A 27,258-nucleotide genomic window follows, 5' to 3' on the forward strand; every position below is an offset into this window, starting at 1 on the left:
TTATATGTGTTATTATTATTATTATTTTTTTGTATATGTATGGTAATTGTTAATATTGTTGTTTTTGTTTTGTGTTTTCAATAAAATTAAATGACATTTTCTTGGTTATTATCACGTTCACAATTTTTCATAGTTTTTTTTTGTCTCTTGGATCATTGGAAAAAGGAGGGGGAAATAGGACGAGGTCAGGAGGAAGTGGATAGTTGTCCTCTAATAATATTTCTTACACATGAAAATAAAAAAAAAACAATGAATTTAAATTTAAACTACTATAAATATGTGTGTGTGTGTGTGGCTATAGTCATCCCACTACTACTAGAAGAGCAGGTCACAACATAAAAAGTATGCGCATAACATCTAGGGGGGAGGGGGGGTGAGAAAGAGTGTCTGGGTGCTTAAGTGTGCGGAGTTTAGGAAGCTCTGAGCTACTTGGTATTGAATCTAATGATAAAACAGAAAACAAGTTTTAACTATAGAACTCTCAACATCTTACATTTGGCGGTCATTGAATTGGTAGAGGGAGCGATCTAGGTTTGTATTTAAGTGTTACTTAGAAAAAAATAATAGTTTGGCTAATATGCTGCTCTAGGTTTGTAGCTTTAAGTACTAACATCTAATTTTGTTTTATTCAATGCAAATTTTTGTTTAAAAACGCCCTTGTAAATGGGGCGCATAGGTAGGGGAGGGAGTGTACGAGTGCAAAAATTAAATTATAATAAAAAATATAAATGTATATGGAGAGGGGAATTGTTTGCAGTTTCTTTTCTTTTGTCTCTCTATAAATAGCACTGCTCTACGTTATATCTTCTTGTTCTTCTTCTCTTTTTCTTTAATATATTACAGCACTTTTTTACGATTTTTAGAAAGATTACGTCAATTTTGTATCATCCAGTGTCTGTACTATATGCTTTGACACTATGGCTGTGGCCTCACTAGCATTGGGTATAAGAAAACGATCCATGTCGGTAATTTCCAGGCTATCGCCGACCGGAAAGCCATACTTGAATGTTATCAAATCCCTATGGCGTTTCTTGGCGGTGATCTTAACAATACTGGCCAATGGTCGGCGTACTACAATTTGAGCTTGTCCTCTTGCCAGCTCTCTTAAGACAATCAAATGTGTTGGGGTTATAATTAAATGGGAATCATACATGTAGCCGCTCATATGCACCTCCTGGCATCTAAAGGCATTCATTATGTCCGGAGATTTTAAATAGTTATTCAGCGAGACTATCTCTTTGACATCTCCCGGCATTTTGGTAGCGCCCAAGTCCTTGGCATCGTCCAGAGAATGGCCTCCCTCAAATTCACCATCATGTTCATCGTCAATACTAAATACAGGGGCCACATTACGATAACGTTTGCCATTGCGTTCAGCTGCCGAAACATGGCGTTGTTGCACCGCACTTTGATTGTTGCCAGCACTTTCGTTTGTGGGTGCCGCTACATTTGTGGGATTGACAATAATGTCCAGCAGCTTGCCCTTAACCTCGGCCGTTTTGAATTTCATAACCTGCGAGAATCTATTGAAGAAATCCGTTGAGCTTCCCTGCTTGGAGGAAGCATCTCGTTTTCCTTGCTGTCCTGTCTTTTGCCTTAACTGTACACCTTCTATTTCGTTTGAGCTATGGCGATTGCATACCATGCACTTTTTCGGTTCGTGATCTTCTAAACAATCGGCCATATGATCACCAAAATAATCGTGTATGGCATTGTAGCCACCACTCAGGAGTGAGACATATTGGGTATTTTTCTGCAGAAATGAGGCCACCACCATGTGTGTATACTGATCTTCTTCCACACGGCCACTGCCCATGAAGCATAAATGTTCACCGCCTGCATTGGAATTGGCCTCAATGGACTGACGTTGGGCAGATAGTAGACCTTGGACCGCAGTGGCAAAAGCCACCGGCTCTTGTAGCATTAAATTGCAGTCTAAGTGAAAAGCCGTTGACAAATGACCCGCATTGTACTGTTCGGCTGGACGACAGTCGACCAAAAAGAAACGCACTGTGTCGGGTGAACACAATTCCATGGATGAATTGTCCACCAGTTCATAAACGGAGACGGGAAGACAAAGGGCCTGAAAACAAAGACAAAAAAAAAGTTTTGTTATAAAAATAGTTATTAATAAACAAAAAAAGTGAAAAAATTTAACTTCGAAAATATTTTTAAAAATAAACAAAAAATCATTTATAGATTTAAAATATAAAATTATGTGTGAAATAAAATATTTAAAAAAATTTTTGAAAATTTTTATGGAATAAAAGTTAAAATAAAAATTAATTCTTTTTTTAAGAAAAAAATTCTTGCACAAAAAATTAAAATTAGTTTGGTATAAAAAAAAAACTACAACAATTGTTATATAAAAAAGTCAACATTTTTATGAAAACAAAATTCTGTCTGTTTGCGCTTTCTTTTTTTCGGTCTTAAATTCTTATTGAGATTCCATTGCAGGATATTGTCCGGCTTTAGGCCGACAAAATTTTCTATGAAAATAAAATATTAACAAAATTTTCTATGTATATACAATTTTGATAAAATTGTTTATGAAAATGAAATTTTAACATAATTTTGTACGAAAATAAAATTTTTCATAAAAATTTTTTTTACCAAATTTTTATGAAAAAAAACTTGACGATATAACTTTTGACAACAAATACTACGAAATAAACATTTTGGTGAAATTTTGGTGTCAAAATTAAATTTTGAAAAAATTTTTATGAAAATAAAATTTTTAAAAATTAAAAAATAATAAAATTGCTAACAAAATTTTTTCTTAACGAAATTTTCCAAAAAAATTATATTGACAAAATTTTCTTGAACAAAAGATTTTTTAACAAAACTTTAAATGAAAAATAAATTGCCTATATTTTTATTTGACGAAATTTTCTAAAAATATTAGTTTTTGACAAAAATTTTTCTTGAAAAAAACTTTAACAAAAAAAATTTTCTTTGAAAATAATATTTGGTCAATATCTTGATGTGAAGGAAAACTTTTGACATAATTTTTATGACAATTTTGGCAAAATGTTAATTAAAAAATTGCATTTGTTTAAAAAAATTGAAAAATTTTTAAAGTGACAAAAAAAAAGTTGACAGAATTTTTGGCAAAATTGTAAAAGGAAATAAAAATTTTAACAAAATTTGGTGTGAAAAGTAATATTTTGACAGAATTTTTATGAGTTTTTTTGAAAAAATTTTTTAATAAAAAAATATTTGACAAAATTTCTTTGAAAACAAAATTTTAATGAACAAAAAATTTTTTTTACAAAAGTGTTTGAAAAAAATCTACGAAATTTTCTTTATCAAAGAATGTTTTGGCAAAATTTTATTTCATTCAATAATTTTAATAAAATTTAAAAAAAAAAATAAATTGCTAACAAAATATTTTCTCTTTTTTAATTTTTTTTGCAAAATGTTTTTGAACAAAAGATATTTGGACAAATGTTTAAATGAAAATTAAATTGACAAAATTTTCTAAAAAAAATTAGTTTTTTGACAAAATTTTCTTCAAAAAAGAACTTTTGACAAAATCTTCTTTGAAAATAATATTTTGTTAAAATTTTGGTGTAAAAGAAAATTTTTTACATAATTTTTATGAAAATGTTGACAAAATGTTGAATAATTTGTTTAAACAAAATTTACAACTTTTTTATAAGGCCAGAATAAATGTTGACTAAATTTTTGGCAAAATTTTAAAAGGAAATAAAAATTTTAACAAAATTTGGTGCGAAAAGTAAAATTTTGACAGAATTTGTATGAAAGTTTTTTAGAAAAAATTTTTAATAAAAAAATATTGGACAAAATTTTTATAAACAAAAAATTTGCAAACATTTTTTTTTTTTAAAAATTACGATTTTTTTTTATTAAAGAATATTTTGGAAAAATTTTCTATGAAAATAAAATTTTGACGATTTAGGGTTAAAAATAAAATTTCAACTAATTTTTTGTAAAGAAATTTGGCAAAATTTTTATGAAGATAAAATTTTTACAAAATTTTCTATGAAAATAAAATGTAGAAAAATTTTTTATAAAAATAATATTTTGCCAGAATTTTCTATGAGAATACAATTGTAGATAAAATTTTCTTCAAAAAAAATTGTTATTATTATATGTTGCAATTGGCATCTTTGGATAAGTTGGATCTGAATAGGGGAAGTAGAATTTGATTTGTTTTCTATTGCAAATTGGAAATTGTGCCCATGAACATTTCACTAAAGAACAGGGGAAAACTTCTCACATTCAAGTTTAAGCCCAATGATAAGGGGCCTCCTTTTTATAGCCGAGTCCGAATGGCGTGCCGCAGAGCGACACCTCTTTGGAGTAATGTTTAACATGGCATAGTACCTCACAAATGTTGCCATCATTAGGAGCGGAAAACCACCGCTGAAATTTTTTTCTGACGGTCTCGCCAGGATTCGAACCCAGGCGTTCAGCGCCATAGACGGACAAGCTAATCTCTGTACTACGGTGGCCTCCGATTTGTTTTGATTTGTTTTCTATTGCACTTGTGAATCAAGACGTCTTAAAGAGCCCTGTTCAAATTCAGATGTGTGCTTTACAATCTACTCTAGTTGGGATGATTGTAAAGCACCATGATCTATTTGACATCGTCCGCTGATTATGTTTCTTGGCCGAAATTAAAATCGAGATACGGATAGCCACTCAAATGCTTCTAGCAACAACACACAAATGCTTCCAACAACAACACACTTTTGCCGAATTTTAAATGTTTTTTACTATACTATTCTTTGAATAGAAAGCATTAAAAAATAGTCTAAAGCCGGACAATATCCTGCAATGGAATCTCAAAAAATATTATTAGCAAATTTCAAAAAAAAAAAAAATTGACAAAATTTTCTTAAAAAAAAAATATTTGGCCAAAATTTTATATAAAAAAAAATTTTTCTTTGAAAATAAAAATTGACCAAAATTTAAAGTGAAAGAAAATTTTTAACGGAAATTTTATGAAAAAAAATGTTGGGAAAATTTTTATAAAGAAAAAAATATATACAAAATATTAAATAAAAAATAAAATTTTTTATTTTATTTTCTATGAAAATTAATTTTTTTTTATCTAAAAAACCTTTTTCTAATCGGATATTATGCGGCGGCAGACCATAGGGTTCTCTGTTTCTATAGCAAATGGAAAAACAAAAAGCTCTTTTTTAAAGTTAGGCAGAAAATGTGGAGATGGCTATCCTCGCCAAGCTCCTGCATGTGAGCAAGCTCATTCTGGTCCAAAGGACCGATCGCGGTGGGAACAAGCTGTCCATTGGTTATTTAAAGGCGCCAACAACTCGTCTTGTCATACCGAGCATTATACACAGTCAGTATTTGTGCAAGAGCCGGTGCTGCCCGGCATCTCACTGAGACTCTCCAGTTGCCGCTAGTTCTATGGAAAATCCCACTGTCAGCAACCTGTAGTTGCGCCGTTAGCACTCACCTGAGCTTCCTATGATAACGATGAACACAAAACAAATGTTCCAACTATGTAGTGCACATAGTTATACTATGCCGGGTATCTGTGTCATAGGTGGACATGCTTACCTGCACCACCTAGACCTCCTGCCGCACAACTCGTAATCAACTTTAGTTCTGATCAAAAATATACATTCGTTCAAAGTTTTCATTTGGCCCAAAAATAGCCCGAATTCCCTTGAGTATAGCCTCCATTAATTCAATTTTTTTTTCTTACCTGTGACACTGCGCATTCCTCCGGTGTGCCCTTCTCATTTTGTTTGCCATACAAAGCTTTCAAAAAGTCTGTCTTGAATGAACTGGGCGTCTTTAGCGAATAGTATTGAGCTAATGAGCAAAAGTCGACCACATCATCTGTTTCCAAAGCACAAGGCATATTAGTCAAAAACTCAATTATATGCTCTTTGGGTGAATCCTTCAAGGCCAATATTTGATCTCGTCCATTGATTAATATAATCAATCCCAAAAAGAATACCAAAAATGGATCAGCATGTTGAAAGTATAAATCCCACATGGATAGTATCACTGAGAAGCTGCAACTGGAGGCGAAAAGACACTGGAACCATTGCTGGGAATAGAGGTCAGGTGAGATTTTCTTTGTATCCAACATGGTGCATAGCTCAGGATCATGGTATAGTATGAGCAAACGAAACACATGAAATACATTGCCTTTTGGTTTGCAGCCTTTTGGTATATAAGTATCTCTTATGGCCTCGAATAGGTTATAGGTCTCCGAGCGATTAAGTTTGAGGGCCAGCAAAGGCAGCAGCAATTCAATCCAGCCATTGTCACTCTCATATTGTAGATTTCGATTTTTACAATAAAATGTGAGTATAGATTCCAAATCGGACAGCACCGATACTTTGTCCTCGTCATCATTGCCTATACGTTCCAACATTTTTTGGCAGTCTTCTCGGAGTTTATTTTGAAAGGGCAAATCATAGATCTCATTGAACAAAGACATTTGATCGCTTTTGTGGCGAACATCCAAACACACCTGCCAAACATCGGGACGCAAAGCTTCTGGTAAGGATTTGCCCTGGCAAATTGCATAGATGTCATTGACATTGCAATCATCCAAAAGGACAGACTCCAACTCAATTAGCCTGTGCAGAAGAGAAAGGAATACAATTCAAACAAGACATTCCAATCAAATGACTCACTTATTCTTGGATTTTCTAGGCCAAGGAAGTTTTTTGAATGCTATTATCTGTCGCAGTACCGTTTGCTCATATGATAGATAAGAAATAATATAGTAATATATTAATTGATGGATGCCCTTGTTTTTTTTTTCTTTTTTGACAACTTCCTTAGCCAACAAACCAACTACATTTGCTTGCTCTTACCATAAATTGTCATCCATTTTATAGCTATATCTTTGACCCCTTTGTAATACTGGGCTGTGATTTTGTGGTATTAACTTGTGGCAATATTGTTTTCCGCTTTTCCCCTTTCTTTTGAAATAATAATTTTCTGATCAGAATATTGAATTAGGTAGATGTGGACCCCATCGGTGTATTTTGATAAAAAAAAATTTACTTTGACGTAAGCTCTAGGGATCTAAACGTCGATTTTTGACTTATCGATTATTGGATCGAAAATCGAAAAAAATCAAATAATCGATTAATCACTGAGAAGGTCAACATATCTTTGGAATGCCATGTAACAATAAGAAGAAGAGAAATGTTGTGGTGTAATGTTGTTTAGTGCGAGCAAAGGGACTTTAAGCGAAACTTGAACTTAGTACATCTGAACTGAACACCTGAATGATATTTTCGGACACAAGTGCATGCATAAAATACAATAATTCTCTATAAAACAATAAAAAGGCATTCTTTAGTGCAAAAACTACGCGGTGGGTATACATTCGTCCGTGTGTGTGCTTCGCGAGTGGAGTTGTTTGTGTAAAAAAAGAATAAACTTCCAATCTACGTTTTAAAAGGCAGTCTGCAGACTTGGGAAGTAAGTATTGTGGAAAATATTCGGGAAAATACTTTTGTAAAAAAGAATTATTGCGGCTTTCTTGCAGTCCTTACGCAATGTATACATAGTTGTAAAGGAATATGCTTGAACACACAAATGTACACACTCATCTTTTACGAGGCAAAGGAGTAGGAGAAGTTGGCAATTACACAAAATGTTTATGTTAAAGCAGAGTGCAATCAAATTACATTTCATAGGGTGGAACTATGAACAAAAATGTAGTTGGGCGAAGAAAATAAGAATCAAAAGCTGGAGTAAAAAGCCTATGGTTATTCCAAATCTTTGGGGTTGTACAAATGTTTATACACATCTTTCGATGCGAAAGAGAAATAAGGAGTAGGAGGAGTTGGCAATTATTTTCAATCAAATTACATGCCATAGGGTGGAACTTCGAAGAAAGATGTAGTTGGTGAAATAAGTAAGAATCAAAAGCCTGCCAGTGTGAAGCTCAAGTCTTTGGAATTGTTTGAAGACTTCCTTAGGCGAATCCATGTGTGTGCCTTTACGAAATTTGTTTGTGACTACACCTTGAAAATGGTGCTCTAAAATAATTTGAAAAATCATATTTTAATGAAAGAATTTTTTTCAAAAGATTGCACATGCCTAGAGAAGGATTGATAAAGTGATGAGAGGTGGGTCTTTTGAAAACTTATATTTATTAGATGTTTTATAACAATTTTTTCCTTTTAGCAATACCGTGCGATTTTTCGTATTTATATGACAATCTTAGGGGGTTTGATTGCCAGAATTAATGACACCCCATAAAGTGCAATTTTGCTACACGTTAACATGATTGCCAAGATAACAAAAATTTGTTTTGATTTACTTGTATTTCAATCATATGGTGCCGTTTTGCAAATTTCCCATGAAAATCCTATGGCAGTTAAGTGCATTACTATTCAAGTTTTAGTATAATGATAAGAGCGCTGCTTTTTTAAGCTGAGTCCGAGTGATGTGCCAAAGAGCAACAAATCACCGTAGAAAAGTTTAATCTAGAAGTTCGGCCTTATAGGTAACCGATTAGCCAATGTGAACTCCTATATTACAGACCCGCTTGTTCTGCCGCTTGATCAAGAAATTCTTTTGTAGCGCTGAACCTCTTGCTGCTTCTGGGTGGTGGATAATTATACACAAGATGACGGTTTGGATGGTCCTTGCGACAACAGCCCAGAAGGTATTGCTTAGACAGCACGTCTTATGTATTGGCACGAGTAGGATCTTTGTCTCCTGATGGTCCACGTGAGAACTGAGAATACAGTCTGTCGCAGCTCGATGAGAGGCATTCTGACAGATCTGAATATAATTCCACTGTGTGTCACATAGCTAACGAGACCGCATTGGAATTGCATTACAAACATGATGGCCATTGGTTATTACAAGGCGCCAATAACTCGCCTTGTCGTATCGAGTATCATAGGCACTCAGTATTTACGTAAGAGCCGGTGCCACCCGGCCTTTCACTGAGACACTCCGCTCAATACCGCTGATTGTCCGCGACTTCTGTACCAGCTACTCCGTATGGATAGAGATGGGGGATGGGTAAATACCCAAATGGTATTTATCCGTTAAAATGGGTAGATATCCAAAAGGTATTTATCCGTTAAATTGTGTAAATATCCAAAAGGTATTTACCCGGTAAATTGGGTAAATAACTGGATATTTAACCATTTATACCCAAAAGCTGGGTATCTATAATTTTGCAAATATCTTGGGTATAAAAATATTTTCCAAACAATTTTTAATGATTATGTATTTTTTGCATATAAACCTGATCTTCTGATTTCATAAAATCGGATTTTAGTTATATATAGCCGCTATATAGACCGATCTCCAGACTAAAAGTCTTAAGGTAATAAATTTGACATTTTTCATCCGATTTCGAAGCAATTTGGCACAATGTGTACTGGTAGATTCCTACCTATTTCTGCAAAGTGTGGTTCAAATCGGGCTATATTTGGTTATAGTTGCCCTTAGACCGACCGCCCCATCTCCCGATATATGGTATTGAGGCCATAAAAGATCAATTCGATGAAATTTGACACAGTGTGTTCTGGTAAACCCCTACCCATTCCTGTCAAATATGGTCCAGAAAGGACCATATTTGGATATAGCTGCCATATAGACGGACTGCATCAGTTCAATTCGTTACATACAACCGGCTGCCATAGGATTGCCTTCCACGGTAAATTGTGATGGCAGTCCATCGGATCGCAATTGTTTATTTACGTTATATCGAGCATCATAGGCACTCAGTATTTAAGGAAGAACCGTTGCCGCACTGCCTCTCACTGAAACTTTACTATATGTCGCTGATTGTCCGGCGTCAGTTGTAGCTACACCGTATGGAGCATTCAACTATACCCATCCTTTGGACGCGCCTTGCAGCTGTGAGTTTAGCTCTTGATGACGAAACTGGTGGTTCTCTACTTATCGGTCACTGCTACGTCGCCAAAAGGCATAGAGGTCCAATGATTTCTTCTGCCGGGATTTGAGAGTGGCTGGCTTAATAGTAGACCAAAGCTTGGCAACACCGGCGCTTAAGTTGCACTATTTCAAGTGCTCAAGACATAAATTCCGTTAATGCTTGGATTGATTTCCAGATTTAGTTCCCTAATGCTTCTAGGCGCTAGACTGAATATCGATTGATAATTGTCCGATGAATACTATCGCAAAAGGTAAATTTTTTGCAAAACCAAACAAAAATAAGCAATCCGACATTGAATATAGCCTTTAAGAAGCATTGCGCCGATAGAGGGCGCAATTTTCAGCATTTATATATTGGGTTGCCCAAAAAGTAATTGCGGATTTTTCATATAGTCGGCGTTGACAAATTTTTTCACAGCTTGTGACTCTGTAATTGCATTCTTTCTTCTGTCAGTTATCAGCTGTTACTATTAGCTTGCTTTAGAAAAAAAGTGTAAAAACAGTATATTTGATTAAAGTCCATTCTAAGTTTTATTAAAAATGCATTTACTTTCTTTGAAAAAATCCGCAATTACTTTTTGGGCAACCCAATAGAAGCATTGATATTGCTTATATAAATCGATCTCCTGATAAGCAATCCGACACTGAATATAGCCTTTAAGATACATTGCGCCGATAGAGGGCTCAATCTTCAGCATTTATATAGAAGCATTGATATTGCTTCTATATAAATCTATCTCCTGATTTTTACTTCTCATTTTGTTTGAAATATAGGCGATGGAAAATTAACGATAGTATCGAAACTCGATATTTATTATTAAAACTATTGAAAATATCGAATATTGCGATTATCGATAGTTTGCCAGCTCTACTAGGCACAGCCTCATCAGATCATCGAATTCCATCACGCACGTCTGCGAGTTTTGCCGGGATATCAGAACTCACCTGGGGTAATCGAATTGAACGTCTTATCTACCAATCGTCCTTCAAAACTTTATATAAAAGTTTATTGTAATTTTTGAGGTTGTATATTTTTTGTCACAGGATGTCACACGATGCATTAAGCCTGAATACCTTGCTCTATTTTGGCAAAGAAAGAAAACTTCTAAGGCTGAGAGTGTTAATAGAGACTTATCTTTGTCTAAAGATAAACTTACTCGCCACTTTTCCAACATGGCAACTGGATTTCATAGTTTTCTTGTAACATTTTCATTCGAATGGCTTGATAATTTATGACTAAAACGTGATGTGAGTTGAAGATAAGGCGGCTTTCAGCTTGGGAAATTAAAATGGAAATAATTTAATTTGATGCACATTCAATGCCTTGGTTTTGTTGTATAACATTGATGTTTTTTTTTATAATTTCTTGGGTGTATATAGTATAGTGACATTGAAATTATACATTTCTTCTGTGGTCATGTTTCCAAACATTTTCTTGTAAGTTTTGATCATTTACAAATTCCCCTTTGAAGAAAATTGCATTCGTTTTTTTTTTCTTTTGTCTAAACAAAAATTATACGTATATATTGTGAATCAGTTCCTCAAATGCAGTACAATACATGACAAATGGTTTGTTTCTATTTGCCAATTTCATTTGCATTTCATGGCCAGGCAAAAGGCAAGTGCATTTGCACTTGGCTCGTGCAATTGTTCAATATTGACCCACTTCCCCTTTTGGAAGAATAATAAAAACAAAAAGAAGAAATTGTATTTTAATTTGATATGAGTGTGCTTGGGATGCAAGCGACCAAACATATTCCCAAGCGGAAAAATTCAATAATTAAATTTTATATATGAATTGGTGAAAATTTGTTTTTTAAATGTATGTTGTTTACATTTTTTTCTGTAGAAAATTTTGTGTATAGATTTTCTAATTTTTCGAAAATTTATTTAAAACGTTATTTTTATTGAATATTTGTTTAAAATATTATTTCTATAGAAAATTTTGCAAGCTTGTTTTCAACAGACATTTTTTTTAAATAATATCTAAAATATTTGTATATTTTTTTTAGAATATTTTGTTTTTATAGAAAATTTAAACTGAATTTAATTTCTAAAAAAAAATTTGCTAAAATTTTTAAAATTTTTATAAAAAATTTTGTTATAATTTTATTTTTATAAAAAAATTTATTATAATTTTATTTTTATAGAAAATTTGGCCAACGTATTTTATGGAAAATATTGTGATTTTTTTTAAGAAAAAATGTTGGAACATTTACTTTTTCAAAATAATATTCGTCAAACACCGTTTCCTAAAAAAATTTTAATTTTTACCGTTACAACTTTTTCAACAATTTTCTTTTAAAAAATTTTTTAAATCATTTTCTTTCTACTGAAATATTTGTCAAAATGGTCTGTAGAAAATTTTTTCAACATTTTATTTTTATAGAGAATATTTTCAAAATTGTATTTAAAAAAATGATAAAATTTTATTTTTGAAGAAATTATATAACCATTTTATTTTTAAAGAAAATTTGTCAAAATTTTATTTCTAGAGAAAGTTGACAAATTACTTTTCTGTGGAAAATTTTGTCAAAATTAAATTTTTATAGAAAATATTGTCAAAAATTAATTTCTATAACAAGAGAAATCGTGCCAATTTCGTCTGGGCCGAATCTAATAAACCCTCCACCATGGATCGCATTTGTCGAGTTCTTTTCCCGGTATCTCTTTTTAGGCAAACAAAGGATAAAAGAAAAGAATTGCTATGCTATGAGAGCTATATCAAGTTATGGTAAAATTTCAGCCAAATCGAATAGGAATTTGAGCCCTATAAGTGCTCAAGGAGTAAAATAGGGGAGGTGTATCAGGCTATAACCAATTCAGGCCATAATTGATATGTATCTTGAAGGTCATGGGAGAAGCCATTGTACAAAAATCGGAAAAGTATTGCGCCCTCTATAAGATGAAGAAGTCAAGATCCCAGATCGGTTTATATGACAGCTATATCAGGTTAATGACCGATTTCAACCAAAATTAGCACAGTTGTTGGGTGTCATACTAAAACGATATTTACAAGATTTCAGGTTAATCGGATAGAAGCTCAAGAAGTCAAGACCCAAAAACGACGATCGATTGAGTTAGAATCAGATTAACGAAATAAGTATACCCCAATCCTATAGTGGAGGGTATAAAAAAATAACTAACCGAACCTTGTCAAACATTTTTAGTATTTCTATAAAACAAATTGAAAAAAGTTTCTATAGAAAAAATTTAAATTTTATCAAAAAATAATCTACGGACTATTTTGTCAACATTTCTTTTGTAGATAATGTAAAATTTTTTTTAACATTTTCTCATAATTTGTTTCTATAGAAAGTTTAGACATTTTCTCTATGGAAAATATTGTCACAATTTTTTTATATAGAAAATTTTTTTAAATTTTTTTCCACCAATAATTTTTATAAATTTTTGGGGTCTTGATTAATTTTCCAACTTATTTTTACTTGATTTTTTTTCTCCGTGCGTGCTTGACATCGTTTTCTTTTGTGCTAGACACAGCCATGACCAACATATAGCCGAAAGTGAAGAGCGGCCACAATGTCAATGCAACAACTAAGCCAAGCAACGCCGACCTATTGAGTGCAACAATTGTGTGTTGGAGTAGATGTGCATGTATGTGTATATCGGCAATGGCAGGAAGGCTACAAAATGCAAGGAAACAGACAACTATTGATTTTTCTACTTTTATGCACTCAAAAATAGCATAACAGCAAAACGATGGGGGCAGATAGCAAAACAAAAGAGGAAGGCAACTTTTTGTATGGAGGGAAAATAGAGTAAAGCGCCTGCGTTGCAATTTGCTTAGTGGCACTGACATGCATTTGCTGCACATCAAACACAACGTTGAATCCCTTTGTGGCCATTGCAGCGCCAGCCCTAGCAGCAGTTGGTAAAGTTGTGTTGTCTGCGTATTAGTCATATCTTAGTTTTTTCCTCATTGGTAGCCGAAATTTTGCAATAGTTGTAGGTGATAAGGTAACAAGGTGTGTTTTTTGACCTTTAAAGTTGAAAGGAAAAAGTGCCAGGTAGTTTCAGTTTTAAAGGTCGCTGTAATTTAATGTAAGGACATGTGTTAAAGTTTAAGGCCAATAGGTCTTTGTACCACATTTGTGGTGTCTGCTTTATTTGCTGTTTGCTTTCGTTTGCCTTGATAGGTCTGGGGTTTTACTTTTGCTTTGTTGTTTTTTTTTTTTAATATTCTTCTTCTCTTGCTCTCTTTCAGTTTTAAAACTATGAAAAACCGCCCCGTCACCGCCTCTTCAAGCATTGTTTCCGAATGGGAAGATAGTGTTCTCTTCGATGCCGATGATCCCGATTTCTGTAATGTCAATCCAAATGTCAGCAATGTTTTGCAATCCAATGCAATGCAATCCTCTTCGAGCATTATGGTGCCTCCCCCCTCATTGCTGGAGGCCATTTCGAATGGTAGCAGCGGCAGAGTGGGTTCATTCAGTTTTAAAGGTAAGTATTGTGGTAGTTGCTTAATATATGAAAATTCAAAAAAAAAAAAAGCGCCGACTCATCATTCGAATAGCTTCAGCGTTTTTTTTTTCGACGTTTGGGAAAGATTTATTTTTAAATAAGCTATTTATAAAATGAAGAAAAAAGTGTTAACATCAAGAAAAAGAAGTTAACAGATTACAGTGTTTCGATAAAGAGTTGAGCTATTTTTAAACTCAGCCCGGGTTTTTGAAGTCAAACACCTACATCTTTTGCCTATTTCCTGGAGAATGGCGAATATTTTAATCAGTTTGTGTGTATGGGGATGGGTGGGATTTAATTGTCTGGTGCCTGGACCCTAGCCCTTAAAAAGAACATTGAGATGTTTATTATTTGTTGTGGAAAAATTTTGTTGATCTTTCTTTAAAGAAGATTTTAGTGAAATTTTGTCTTTTTGTGTGAACTTCATTGACAGCTTTTATAAAAAGGATTTGACAAAATTTTTTCTAGAAAAATAAAATTTTGACAAAATTTTTTCTATAAAAATAAAATTTTGACAAAATTTTCTATAAGAATAAAATGTTGACAAAATTTTTTATAAAAATAAAATTTTGACAAAATTTTCTATAAAAAAAAAAAATTTGACAAAATTTTTTCTATAAAAATAAAATGTTGACAAAATTTTCTATAAAAATAAAATGTTGACAAAATTTTCTATAAAAATAAAATTTTGAAAAAAATTTTCTAAAAATAAAATTTTGACAAAATTTTCTGTAAAAATAAAATTTTGACAAAATTTTCTATAAAAATAAAATTTTGACAAAATTTTCTATAAAAATAAAATTTTGAAAAAAATTTTCTATAAAAATAAAATTTTGACAAAATTTTCTATAAAAATAAAATTTTGACAAAATTTTCTATAAAAATAAAATTTTGACAAAATTTTCTATAAAAATAAAATTTTGACAAAATTTTCTATAAAAATAAAATTTTGACAAAATTTATTATAAAAATAAAATTTTGACAAAATTTTCTATAAAAATAAAATTTTGACAAAATTTTCTATAAAAATAAAATTTTGACAAAATTTTCTATAAAAATAAAATTTTTACAAAATTTTCTTTAAAAATAAAATTTTGACAAAATATTCTATAAAAATAAAGTTTTGACAAAATTTTCTATTCAAATAAAATTTTTTTCAAAATTTTCTATAAACATAAAATTTTGACAAAAATTTTTCTATAAAAATAAAGTTTTGACAAAATTTTCTATAAAAATAAAATGTTGACATAATTTTCTATAAAAATAAAATTTTGACAAAATTTTCTATAAAAATAAAATTTTGAAAATTATCTATAAAAATAAAATTTTTACAAAAATTTTTCTATAAAAAAAAAATTTTGACAAAATTTTCCATAAAAATAAAGTTTTGACAAAACTGTCTATAAAAATTAAATTTTGACAAAATTTTCTATAAAAATAAAATGTTGACATAATTTTCTATAAAAATAAAATTTTGACAAAATTTTTTCTATAAAAATAAAATTTTAACAAAATTTTCTATAAAAATAAAATTTTAACAAAATTTTCTATAAAAATAAAGTTCTGACAAAATTTTCTATAAAAATAAAATTTTGACAAAATTTTCTATTCAAATAAAATTTTAACAAAATTTTCTATAAAAATAAAATTTTAACAAAATTTTCTATAAAAATAAAATTTTAACAAAATTTTCTATAAAAATAAAATTTTAACAAAATTTTCTATAAAAATAAAATTTTAACAAAATTTTCTATAAAAATAAAGTTCTGACAAAATTTTCTATAAAAATAAAATTTTTACAAAATTTTCTATAAAAATAAAATTTTTACAAAATTTTCTATAAAAATAAAATTTTTACAAAATTTTCTATAAAAATAAAATTTTGACAAAATTTTCTATAAAATTAAAATTTTGACAAAATTTTCTATCTAAGTGCCGGGGGGATCTCCCACCCCCAAAAACACCGCTCAACAGGACACTTTTACCGCTTTGGAAATAAGGGTATCAAATGAAAGGTATTTAAAAGTAGAGTACAAATCTGACATAAACATTTACTCCTTGGGGTCTGAGGGGCCTCCCAACCCCCCGCAGGACATATTTACCGGGACTCAAATGATATTTATGGGACTCAAATGAAAGGTTTTCGGGAGAAGAATACGAATATGGCGTCAAAAACTGATTCCAAATTCCTAGGGCGGCGCACCAAGAGTACCGCCCTAAATCAAAGTGGACCGATCGGGACAATATGGGACTCAAATAAAAAGTTTTCGGAAGTAGAATACGAATATGGTGTCAAAAATTGGATCGAAATACCTAGAGCGTCGCCCAATAGTACCGCCCAAAATAAAAAGTGGGTCTATCGGGACGATATGGGACTCCAATGAAAGGCATTCGAATGTAGAGTATGAACATGATTTTAAAAATTGGATCTAAGTATCTAAATCGCAGTCCCAAGGCCAAAATTGCCCCAAAAGTACCGTCCAAAATCAAAGTGGATCAATCGGGACGATATAGGACTCCAATGAAGGTATTCGAGAGGAGAATAAAATATGGTGTCAAAAATTGGATTCAAATACTTAGGACATAGCCCCAAGATTACTGCCCAAAATAAAAAGTGGGCCGATCGGGACGATATAAGAATCCAGAAATAAAATTTTCACAAAATTTTCTTTAGAAATAAAATTTGTGAAATGTGTGCTTTGCAACCTACTCTAGTTGGATTGGTAGTCAAAGCATCGTGATCCATTTGACAAATTTCTGCTGATGTTATTCGGACGAATCAGAAATCGGAATACAAAAGGCTGGTCAAATGCTTTTGAGCAACATCACACATTTCGCCCTACTTTTGTTGTTGTTGTAGCCACATTTTCGTGTGGAGTTGGCGATCCTCGTCATAATCCTGAAGTGAGCAAGCTCGTTCCATTTCAAAGGACGGATTGCCGCGGAAACAAGATGGCCATTGGTTATTTAAACGTTTTCAACATTTTCTATAGAAAAAAATGTTTACAAAATTTTCTGTAAAAAAATGTCAAAATTTTCTTTTCTTTAAAATTTTTTTTGAAACGACTTTATCATGGAATTTTTGTCTTCAACGAAATTTTCATTGAATTTTTGTCTTAGAGAAAATTTCATTGAATTTTTTACTTAGAGAAAATTTCATTGAAATTTTGTCTTTAGAGAAAATTTTATTGAAAAAATTTCAAAATTTTCTTTTCTTTAAAATTTTTTTTGAAACGACTTTATCATGGAATTTTTGTCTTCAACGAAATTTTCATTGAATTTTTGTCTTAGAGAAAATTTAATTGAATTTTTTTCTTAGAGAAAATTTCATTGAAGTTTTGTCTTTAGAGAAAATTTTATTGAAATTTATTTTTGGACTTAAAGCAAAACATCAAGAGATATATCATCCGGTTCTGTTCCGAAATCCAGTGGCAGCCCAAATGATCTTCCTTTTCCTTATGTAATGCATTTTTTTGCTGGAAAATAAAATATTAACACCAACTTCATAATTTTTCAAAACACTGTAAATGTCTGTCCCTCGCAAAAGAAATTTAATCTAGCCACCATCAGCTGTTTTAATTTACTTTCCATACTGAGGAACCCAAAAAACCGTCAAGGTTTATACATACTTTACAAATACAAACTGTGTGAATTTTAAACGTTTCATTTGTCGTCTGGGTAAGGTTCATCAGCCATTTTGTGTGATTATTCCCCCCAAAATTACGCTGTGTTAAGCAAAAAAGAAGCAACCACATAAAACAATCAATTACAAGTTGTAAGTAGGTCATCGACCAAATAGTTCCCGCAGAACGAGTGTCAATTACATGGTGAATATGAAATGGGTATTCAAAAAAAGAGTAGCAACTGAGGGGAGGGATAAAAAAATAGCCGTACAATAAAGGAAAACTCATTAATTTTTTGTCTTTGATTTTTGCCATTTGAAAAGCGATATGGGTATTTGTTAAGGGAGTGCTGGGGTGTTATTGAATGTAATTTGCTTAAAACAGCCAAATAAATAGACGGAGAATTAAAAAATTGATATTTGCCAATTGAAAAAGGATATGGGCGACATTTAAGGAAAAGTCTTTTGTTTAAGGTTTAGGTTCGATATAACAAAACATAGTAATAACTCAATAGGAAACTTTGATTAACATTTTTTAAAAAAATTTAACACCTATCATCTCGTTAAACTACAATTTATCATTTCCATTTTATCTCACAAATATATCACATACTTTTAGGCGCCACCTATATAGCGGCTAGTTGAAGTTTCTTGAACCCAGAACACCAACCAATTCGTAAAGGCCTTGTTAGGAGGCCATTATGAATAAAGACAACGATAATGCAATGTACCCAAGTAACATTTCCAGAATAATATTTGCCCATGCTTAATGAATCAATTACGTCTTCTAATATTCAAATTTTGAAACGTCAATGTTCTTATTGACTACGGTAGTCAAACGTCTGGCTCTTTGCCCGCCTTCAGAATCCAACTTTTTTGCTTTGTCTACCTTAAGATGCAATTAATTAACATACATTCATATATCTTTGCTCTCGGTCTTTTGGCCCCAGAAATCTGTATTGTTGTTTGTTTTATTATTTATTTTTTTGTTTTAAAATTTAAAAACGTAGATTTTTGAAAAACATCAACGTTTTGTTTTTCGAGTTATACCGCAAACATCTGGAAGTGATGATGACGCATTTATCTTAAATTATTTAGAATCACTTGATTTATACAGCAGATATGAGTTTCCTCATCAATCGGCGAAAAACGTAACATCAAAAAATTAACAACTTCATTTAAGACAATGTGCTAATTTTCATCACTTACACTTAGCAACACTAATTTTTTAATATACAATACTTACCAACATCTGTTTTCCGCGGCATGTAAACAGATGATGTGTAGATGACAGCATGCTGTGTAGATATCGGCCAAAGGCGATGTTCGGGAGAGCGGATTCATGTTAAACAGTTCGTTCCCGGGAGCAGGGCCGCCAGATTAGAGCTGGCAAACTATCGATAATCGCAACATTCGATATTTGCGATTATCTATAGTATCGATAATATTGTTAATTTCCCTTCACCCATATTTCAAACGAAAATGAAAAGTAAAAATCAGACAATCGATTTATGTATTTAAAGCAATATTATTAGTGCACAGTTCGAATAAAACTAAATTTAATAAAGTCAGTTCGAAGACATAAGAAAAATCATTGTACAAAATTTTATCCAAATCAGATGAAAATTATTCCGAATCTCATAATTTTATTCAATTTTGAAAATTTTCCGATTTATTTCATTTTGACGATTTTTTCGCCTAGATTTGGCCTTTTAACGCTTGACGATTTTTGACTCTTTTACGATTCATCTCAATCTGTATTTGCTTAAACATTAATCAAAAATAGATGGAAAAGAATTTAAAGTTTTGTTGTTTTTTTTTATTGTCTTCAAAGGAATGTCATTAAAATTTTTCTTTAGAGAAAGAGTCATTTAATTTTGGCTTAAGCAATATTATTAGTGCACAGTTCGAATAAAACTAAATTTAATAAAGTCAGTTCGAAGACATAAGAAAAATCATTGTACAAAATTTTATCCAAATCAGATGAAAATTATTCCGAATCTCATAATTATAAAAAATTTGTCTGAAAAAATTCCTTTGAAATTTTGTCTGAAAAAATTCCTTTAAAATTTTGTCTTTAGAGAAAGTTTTCTTAAAATTATGTCTGAGAAAATTTTATTTGTTTTCTTTTAGAGAATTTTTCTGAAATTTTTGTTTTTAAGCCTAGTAATGACTTCGATTGTGCGGGAAATGTTGCTAAACATCAATTAAATTTTGTGAAATCGCACAATGTTTCCAACAGTGTTGCAAATTTGTTTAATTGTAATTAACCTTTTTTGTTTGACGTGTAAAGAGTTGTTTTGGTAGAAAACAGTTGTATGTTGACATCATTGTTATCATATGATGAAGGTTTAGTATTGAACAATAGTTGGATTTTTGAAGCACCAGGCCACAGACCACATAGCATTATAGATCTGACAACTGCAGTATATAACCAGTGCATGACACGCGGTTTAAGCCCCACAACTTCTGCCAATAGCTCTCTGGCAGGTGTATAGGGCAAGAGTTGCCTTTCTTGCCTTTTTCAAAAGGTTGAAGTTGGAGTTCAATTTCCTGTCCAACAAAACACACAGGTAGTGTGTGCTTTCAGTAAATGGAACACTTTCTCCTCCCAAGGAAACAGGTACCACTGCAGGGAACTTGTATCTCCTGCTGTGGAGAACTACTTCTGGCTTGCACGGATTTACACCTAGTCCACTTCTCTGTTGCACGTAGAGCTTCCTAAAGTATATTTCTTAGAGTGCTGGGAAACTTTCCCAGAACCGCGATAGCTACGTCATCAGCATTCGCGACCACTTTACAGCTTCCGGAAACAATAATATATTATTAATTAAAAAAAAAATCGTTGTCATTTCACAAAAGTTTTTTTATAGTGCGTTTTGACAGCTGTTCGGGCGAAAACTCAAAGTCAGTACTAGGCTTTAGAAGATAATATTGCTATAATTTTATTTTAAAAGGAAACTTTGTTATCATTTTGCCTTCAGAAAAAAATTTTGAGGAAGTATTAATGAATTATGTCTTTGGATATTAGGATAGGTTAGGTAAGGTTGAAAAGAGGGTGCTGATATTATGGACTATTGACATACACCTAAGCCAGTTGTTGTTAAAGTCATATTTTCATGTAGAGGTGGCGATCCTCGTCAAGCTCCTGTATGTAAGCAACATCGTTGCGGTTTATACGACCGATCGCCGCGGTAACATGATGGCCATTGCTTATTTAAAGGCGCCAATAACTCGCCTTGTCATTTCGAGCATCATATAGAGCTGGCAAAATATCGATGGCATTATCCATTGTCCGTGACTGCCGTTGCAGCTACTTCGTATGGAGTATTCCACTATACGCAACCTGTGGAAGCTCGCAGCTGAGATTCTTGTGACAGCAATGAACATCACACAGATTGGACCTCTATGTTCGAGCCTGTGTGGTGGTCACAGCAATACCGTGCCGGGCCTAAGCCAGTGGCCTAATTCTTGCATCCGTAATCGATTTATTACGTTATCGATTAATTCTATTCGAAGCTTCGAACAGAAATGTGCGATTTTTTGACCGCAGCAATTTTACTATCGTAAATAATAAATTTTCGCCTATTTTCAAGAAACTAGGCTAAAAATAAGACATCGAAATATTTATTTCATAAAATAAAACAAAAATTATAAAATATTCACAATTTTAGTCCCTTAATTGGACAAAAATTAACTTTGTTCTTAAGCCGAATTCGGAAATTATCTATTAACATGACCAAACCAATATTTGTATCATTTAACCACTAAATTTAAGACAACAGGATATTTTTCAAGGAAAAGGTTTTCACTTTATCCAATTGTACTTTTGCTGTTATTCTCCTTGTGCCTCCCCGAAAAAACAAACACCAAACAAGCAGCTTTGGCTGTGCCAGAGGCGACGTAATCCACATTTTTTTTCGCCCTCTTTCACATAAAATAGCAATTTATAGTGTAAAGACAGTAAAATATCGTTAAAAAACAATTTTGTTAGAACGTGTTTTATTTATTTTTTAGTAGTAATAACTTTTTTTGACAACAACTATTTGCTTTGTTTACCTTTGAGATGGCAAAATATGTTCGGCGTATCGATTTTTCTTCCCCGAAATCGATAACTTTTTGACAAATTATGATCGTAGGCCATGATCCAATTTGTACATACGGAATGGTATTAATCTTCGCCTAAAAACTCGCTCGATAGCGGATGCGAGTATTAGGCCCCAATAAACGGCTCTAAATACAAAAAAAGTAACCTCGAAAAAAATTTAAGTTTGGAACTCTCGCTACTTACAAAATCTTTAATTGTTTCCCCTGCTACGGCCATAAGTTGGTCTAGTATTGTGTCCCCACCTAAGTGCCGGTATCTGTATGCCGCGAAAGCCGGACAATGAATGAGGAAATGCTCAAACTTAGGATATTAAAGTGATATATTTATGGTTTTAGTGACAATAATGGGCTTCTACCCATCGAAAATTGAGAAAACCGAATGTGTTTATAAAATTTTGTAGGTGACGATTTAATAACGTTTTTCAGAAAAAATTTGCCAATTTGGCGATTTATTTTCTTGAACTTGACGATTTTTCATCAAAAAAATCTGGCAGCACTGGTTGGGATATGTCACCTCGCAGTGATGGTCTGTGACTCGAACTAGTCATTCTGTAAGCTCAGATAGGTAGATAGATAGCGCTGCTGTAAAGCAAATATCCGTTAAAAATAAGTAGGTCCCCGGGGTGATTCATTGTGGTTCCTCAGATATCCCTTTTGAGTTGACTCACTTTGGTGTTATTAGGTGTTAACCATCTCACCGTTGCAGTCAAATATTATAGGCAATAAAACGAAGTCAGGCGTAATGGAATGAAGGTGAATACCCTCTCTATCTTGTATGTATGAGTTTGAGAAGATTGTGATTGTTGTTATATTTTATTAGATATTGTTATTGTCAAATTCTTTGCTTGATTTTTAAGACCCTATGATATAGACCCTACCACTTGACCTTGAAGGATGCCTAAGGTGGAAATCCCAAAATTGTTTACCTATGCATTTGAAAACAATTTGAGTGCACAATACTTTGAAAAGATTTTCTACCGATAATAAGGGTCTGCCTATCAGCAGTGAAGTGTATGTGTGTGTGCCTATTAAGCACCGCGGTTAGTCGGTTGGTTGGTTTCCTATCATTTTTGGGTTAGTGACTTCGAGGCACTCAATAATTCGTAGCTTGTATAGCAGAGATAATGGGCAACGAAGTTCAATAAACGTTGTTCCAAGAGATTGAATAATGAGGCAGTTACCAACAAGATAGATAGAAAATGGTCGATGGAAATTATTCCACTAGTATGCTTATGAATCTTAAACTACAGAGGTTTAAACAAGGAACTATAAAATTTGATCAAGCTAGGACCCCAAGGGCTTAGGAAATTTTGTCTGTGATTGAATAGACCCCAATTTTTATACAAATGTCGTCATTCTGTTTGTAACTCCTCGGAATATTCGTCTAAGGCACCATAAAGTATATATATTCTTGATAGTCATGACATTTTAAATCGATCTGGCCATGTTTGTCTGTCTGTCTGTCGAAAGCACGCTAACTTTCGAAGGGGTAAAGCTAGCCGCTTCACTGAAATTTTGTCTATACAAAATTTCAGTAAAATTTTTTCTAAAGACAAAATTTCAGTGAAATTTTCTCTTTAGTGAAAATTTTACTGAAATTACGTCTTTAGAGAACATTTCACCCAAATTTTGTCTTTAGAGAAAAATTCACTGAAATTTTGTCTTTAGAGAAAATTTCACTGAAATTTTGTCTTGCGAGAAAATTTCACTGAAACTTTGTCTTTAAGAAAATTTCACTGAAATTTTGTCTTTAGAAAAGATTTCACTGAAATTTTGTCTTTAGAAAAAATTTCACTGAAATTTTGTCTTTAGAAAAAATTTCACTGAAATTTTGTCTTAAGAAAAAATTTCACTGAAATTTTGTCTTTAGAGAAAATTTCACTGAAATTTTGTCTTTAGAGAAAATTTCACTGAAATTTTGTCTTTAGAGAAAATTTCACTGAAATTTTGTCTTTAGAGAAAATTTCACTGAAATTTTGTCTTTAGAGAAAATTTCACTAAAATTTTGTCTTTAGAAAAAATTTCACTGAAATTTTGTCTTTAGAGAAAATTTCGCTGAAATTTTGTCTTTAGAGAAAATTTCGCTGAAATTTTGTCTTTAGAGAAAATTTCACTGAAATTTTGTCTTTAGAGAAAATTTCGCTGAAATTTTGTCTTTAGAGAAAATTTCACTGAAATTTAGTTTTTAGAGAAAATTTCACTGAAATTTTGTCTTTAGAGAAAATTTCACTGAAATTTTGTCTTTAGATAAAAATTTCCCTGAAATTTTGTCTTTAGATAAAAATTTCCCTGAAATTTTGTCTTTAGAGAAAATTTCACTGAAATTTTGTCTTTAGAGAAAATTTCACTGAAATTTTGTCTTTAGAGAAAATTTCACCGAAATTTTGTCTTTAGAGAAAATTTCACCGAAATTTTGTCTTCAGAGAAAATTTCACCGAAATTTTGTCTTTAGAGAAAATTTCACTGAAATTTTGTCTTTAGAGAGAATTTCACCGAAATTTTGTCTTTAGAGAAAATTTCACCGATTTCGATCGATCTGTAAGGTAGTGCTGTATGGCATGCCCTTTTATTTTGAATTTTCCTACATTTGCCAAGTGTATTTCATTTCTTATGTAAAATTTATTCATTTGCTATCAAAATTTGCTGGAGGCTATTACAGTTTGCACACTATTGAGGTATCTCAAAGTGGACTTTTTGCACGTTGAAAACGTGTCTTACTTAAGGCATTAATTTTTTATGCCTTGTTTTTGTTTTTCCCGCCGATTCATTATACTCGTAAGTTTTTACAAGTGAAAATTCCTTTGTTATGTTATCTGTAAAGGTTTATTGGGGCGACAAACCTAGGCATATAATTCAGGCCCTTGACGTTGGTGAGTTGTCGCCAAGCACCTACATCGACTATGGTCGTTGCGGTAGCCAAGCACTTACATCGCCTATAGCCAGTGCGGTAGGCTTATCTAAGTGAACTGCAGTGACTGTTTGTACTTTAGACGCAACGCTCGGCTGCAACTTATGGGGGAATTATCCTACAAGGCTTACGAATGACAAAAGTCACTCGTATTCACAATTACCTTCTATCTCTATTTGTGTGCTCAATTACTTTATGACGAGAGAATTTATGTGAATTAACTTTTTTTGTTTGGCTAATTTACTGTTTGGTTGTGGGACTGTGTTGTTATACATATTACCAACCTTCAGGCTGTTGGATGGCATTTGTTATTTGATATGAGCAAAGATTATAACACCTTTAAGTAAAGTGGATTTTTGTTGCGAGTTTAATTTTGTCATAACTATAAAATCAGAGAGGGACTTAATATATATTATTTCGTAGTCAAACTTCTTTTGAAAGGAAACATTTTTATAAATTTTTTCCAAGGGCAAATTTTTTATTGTTTTTTTTTTTCTAAACACAATATTTCAATCAAAATTTTCTAAAAGTCAAGTCAGATTATAAACCGATTCGCACTATACTTGACTTGGATGTTTAAGACAATAGATCGCATTGTGCATAATGCCAACCAAATCGCATAAGAATTGCGCCCTAGAGGGACTTAAGAAGTAAAATGGGAGGATCGGTCTCCATGGGAGCTATATCAGTTTATGGACCGATTCAGACCATATTTGCCACGTATGTATATTTCAGGTCATAGAATAAGTGCAAATGCAAATTTGCCCATGAACATCCCATTAAGGAACAGGGACAAACTTCTCACATATCAATGAGTGCTGTCCGATTTAAGTTTAGGCTCAATGATAAGCGGACTCCTTTTTATAGCCGAGTACGAACGGTGTGCCGCAGTGCGATACCTCTTTTGGGGAGAGGTTTTTACATGGCTGCCATACCAAATGGTACAGTAGCTCCCAATCAACCAAATTTGTTATTCAAAACAGCAAAAATGTTTGCTAAAACAGCAGTTTTTGTCTGCTGAAAATGGCAGCCCAATGCAGCAGCGCAATGTTTGCTGTTTCAGCAAACATTGGGCTGCTGTATTAGCAATCATTTCTTACTGTCATTTCAACTAACAAAATCTGCTGTATGGAGTACACAAGTCTGCTGAAAAAAAAATTGTATGCTACTTTTTATTGTTGTCTGCTACTTGTTTGATTTCTTGTATGACATGATTTTTAGCAAACAACAGACTTTTCAGTAGTAAGCCTGGTACTCTGAAATTGCAGTACTACTGCTGTAATAGCAGAACTACTGCTACAATAGCATCAAAATTAACTAATAATATTCAGCAGACAGTATTTTTAGCAAACTTTTTTTCTGTGCGTGCATAAATGTCGCCAGCATTAGGAGGGGATAACCACAGCTGAAAATTTTTTCTGATGTTCTCGCCAGGATTCCAACCCGGTCGTTCAGTGTCATAGGCGGGCATGCTAACCTCTGTGCTACGGTGGCCATAGAATAAGTCACTGTGCAACATTTTAGCTAAATTGGATAAGAATTACGCCCTGTAGAGGCTCAAGAAGTAAAATCTGGAGATCAGTTTATATGGGAGCTCTATCAGGTTATGGACCGATTCAGACCATATTTGGCACGTATATTTTGGGGCATGGAATAAGTTATGTGCAAAATTTTAGCTAAATCGGATAAGAATTACACCCTCTAGAGGCTCAAGAAGTAAAATCTAGATATCGGTTTATATGGGTGCTATATATATGTTTTAGACCGATTCGAACCATACTTGGGACATCCATTAAATGTCATAGAAGACATCATGGTACAAAATTTCAACCAAATTCGATAAGAATTGCGCACTCTAGATGCCCAAGAAGTCAAATCGGGATATCGGTATATGTGGGAGCGATATCAGGTTTTGGGCCGATTTGAACCATACTTAGGAAGTAAGTTGGAGGTTATTGGAGAAGTCATGGTGCAAAATTTCAGCCAAATTCGATATAAATTGCGCCCTCTAGAGGCTCAAAAAGTAAAATCTGGAGATCGGTTTATATGGGAGCTATATCTAAATATGGGCAAATATGGCCCATTTCCAATGCCAACCGACCAACACTTGTAGGAAGTATTTGTGCAAAATTTTAAGCGCCTAGCTTTACTCCTTCGAAAGTTAGTGTGCTTTCCACAGATAGACAGACGGACGGACCGACATGGATAGATCGACTTTAAAATGTCAAGACGATCAAGGTTATAT

General features: G+C 32.5%; 2 protein-coding genes across 2 annotated transcripts in view; one reads left to right on the forward strand and one right to left on the reverse strand.

Moving 5' to 3' along the window:
* Nucleotides 1-584: 584 nt before the first annotated feature.
* LOC106087207 (TBC1 domain family member 23) lies at nt 585-6,607 on the reverse strand (the record flags this gene model as incomplete). The annotated part of the gene is made up of 2 exons (XM_013252175.2): nt 585-2,083; nt 5,702-6,607. Coding segments are annotated over 2 exons (2,121 nt in total), but the record flags the coding sequence as incomplete, so codon positions are not given.
* A 595-nt stretch (nt 6,608-7,202) lies between these two features.
* LOC106087213 (protein pinocchio) overlaps nt 7,203-27,258 on the forward strand; it is a 108,363-nt gene continuing 88,307 nt past the window's right edge. The window contains exons 1-2 of the mRNA XM_013252189.2: nt 7,203-7,446; nt 14,117-14,355. Coding sequence (XP_013107643.1) covers nt 14,127-14,355 — 229 coding nt within the window. The 5' untranslated portion in view covers nt 7,203-7,446; nt 14,117-14,126. The remainder of the gene's footprint in view (nt 7,447-14,116; nt 14,356-27,258) is intronic.

This window comes from Stomoxys calcitrans, chromosome 3 (assembly GCF_963082655.1).
Source record: "Stomoxys calcitrans chromosome 3, idStoCalc2.1, whole genome shotgun sequence".
In the NCBI taxonomy this organism is placed as follows: Eukaryota; Metazoa; Arthropoda; class Insecta; order Diptera; family Muscidae; genus Stomoxys; species Stomoxys calcitrans.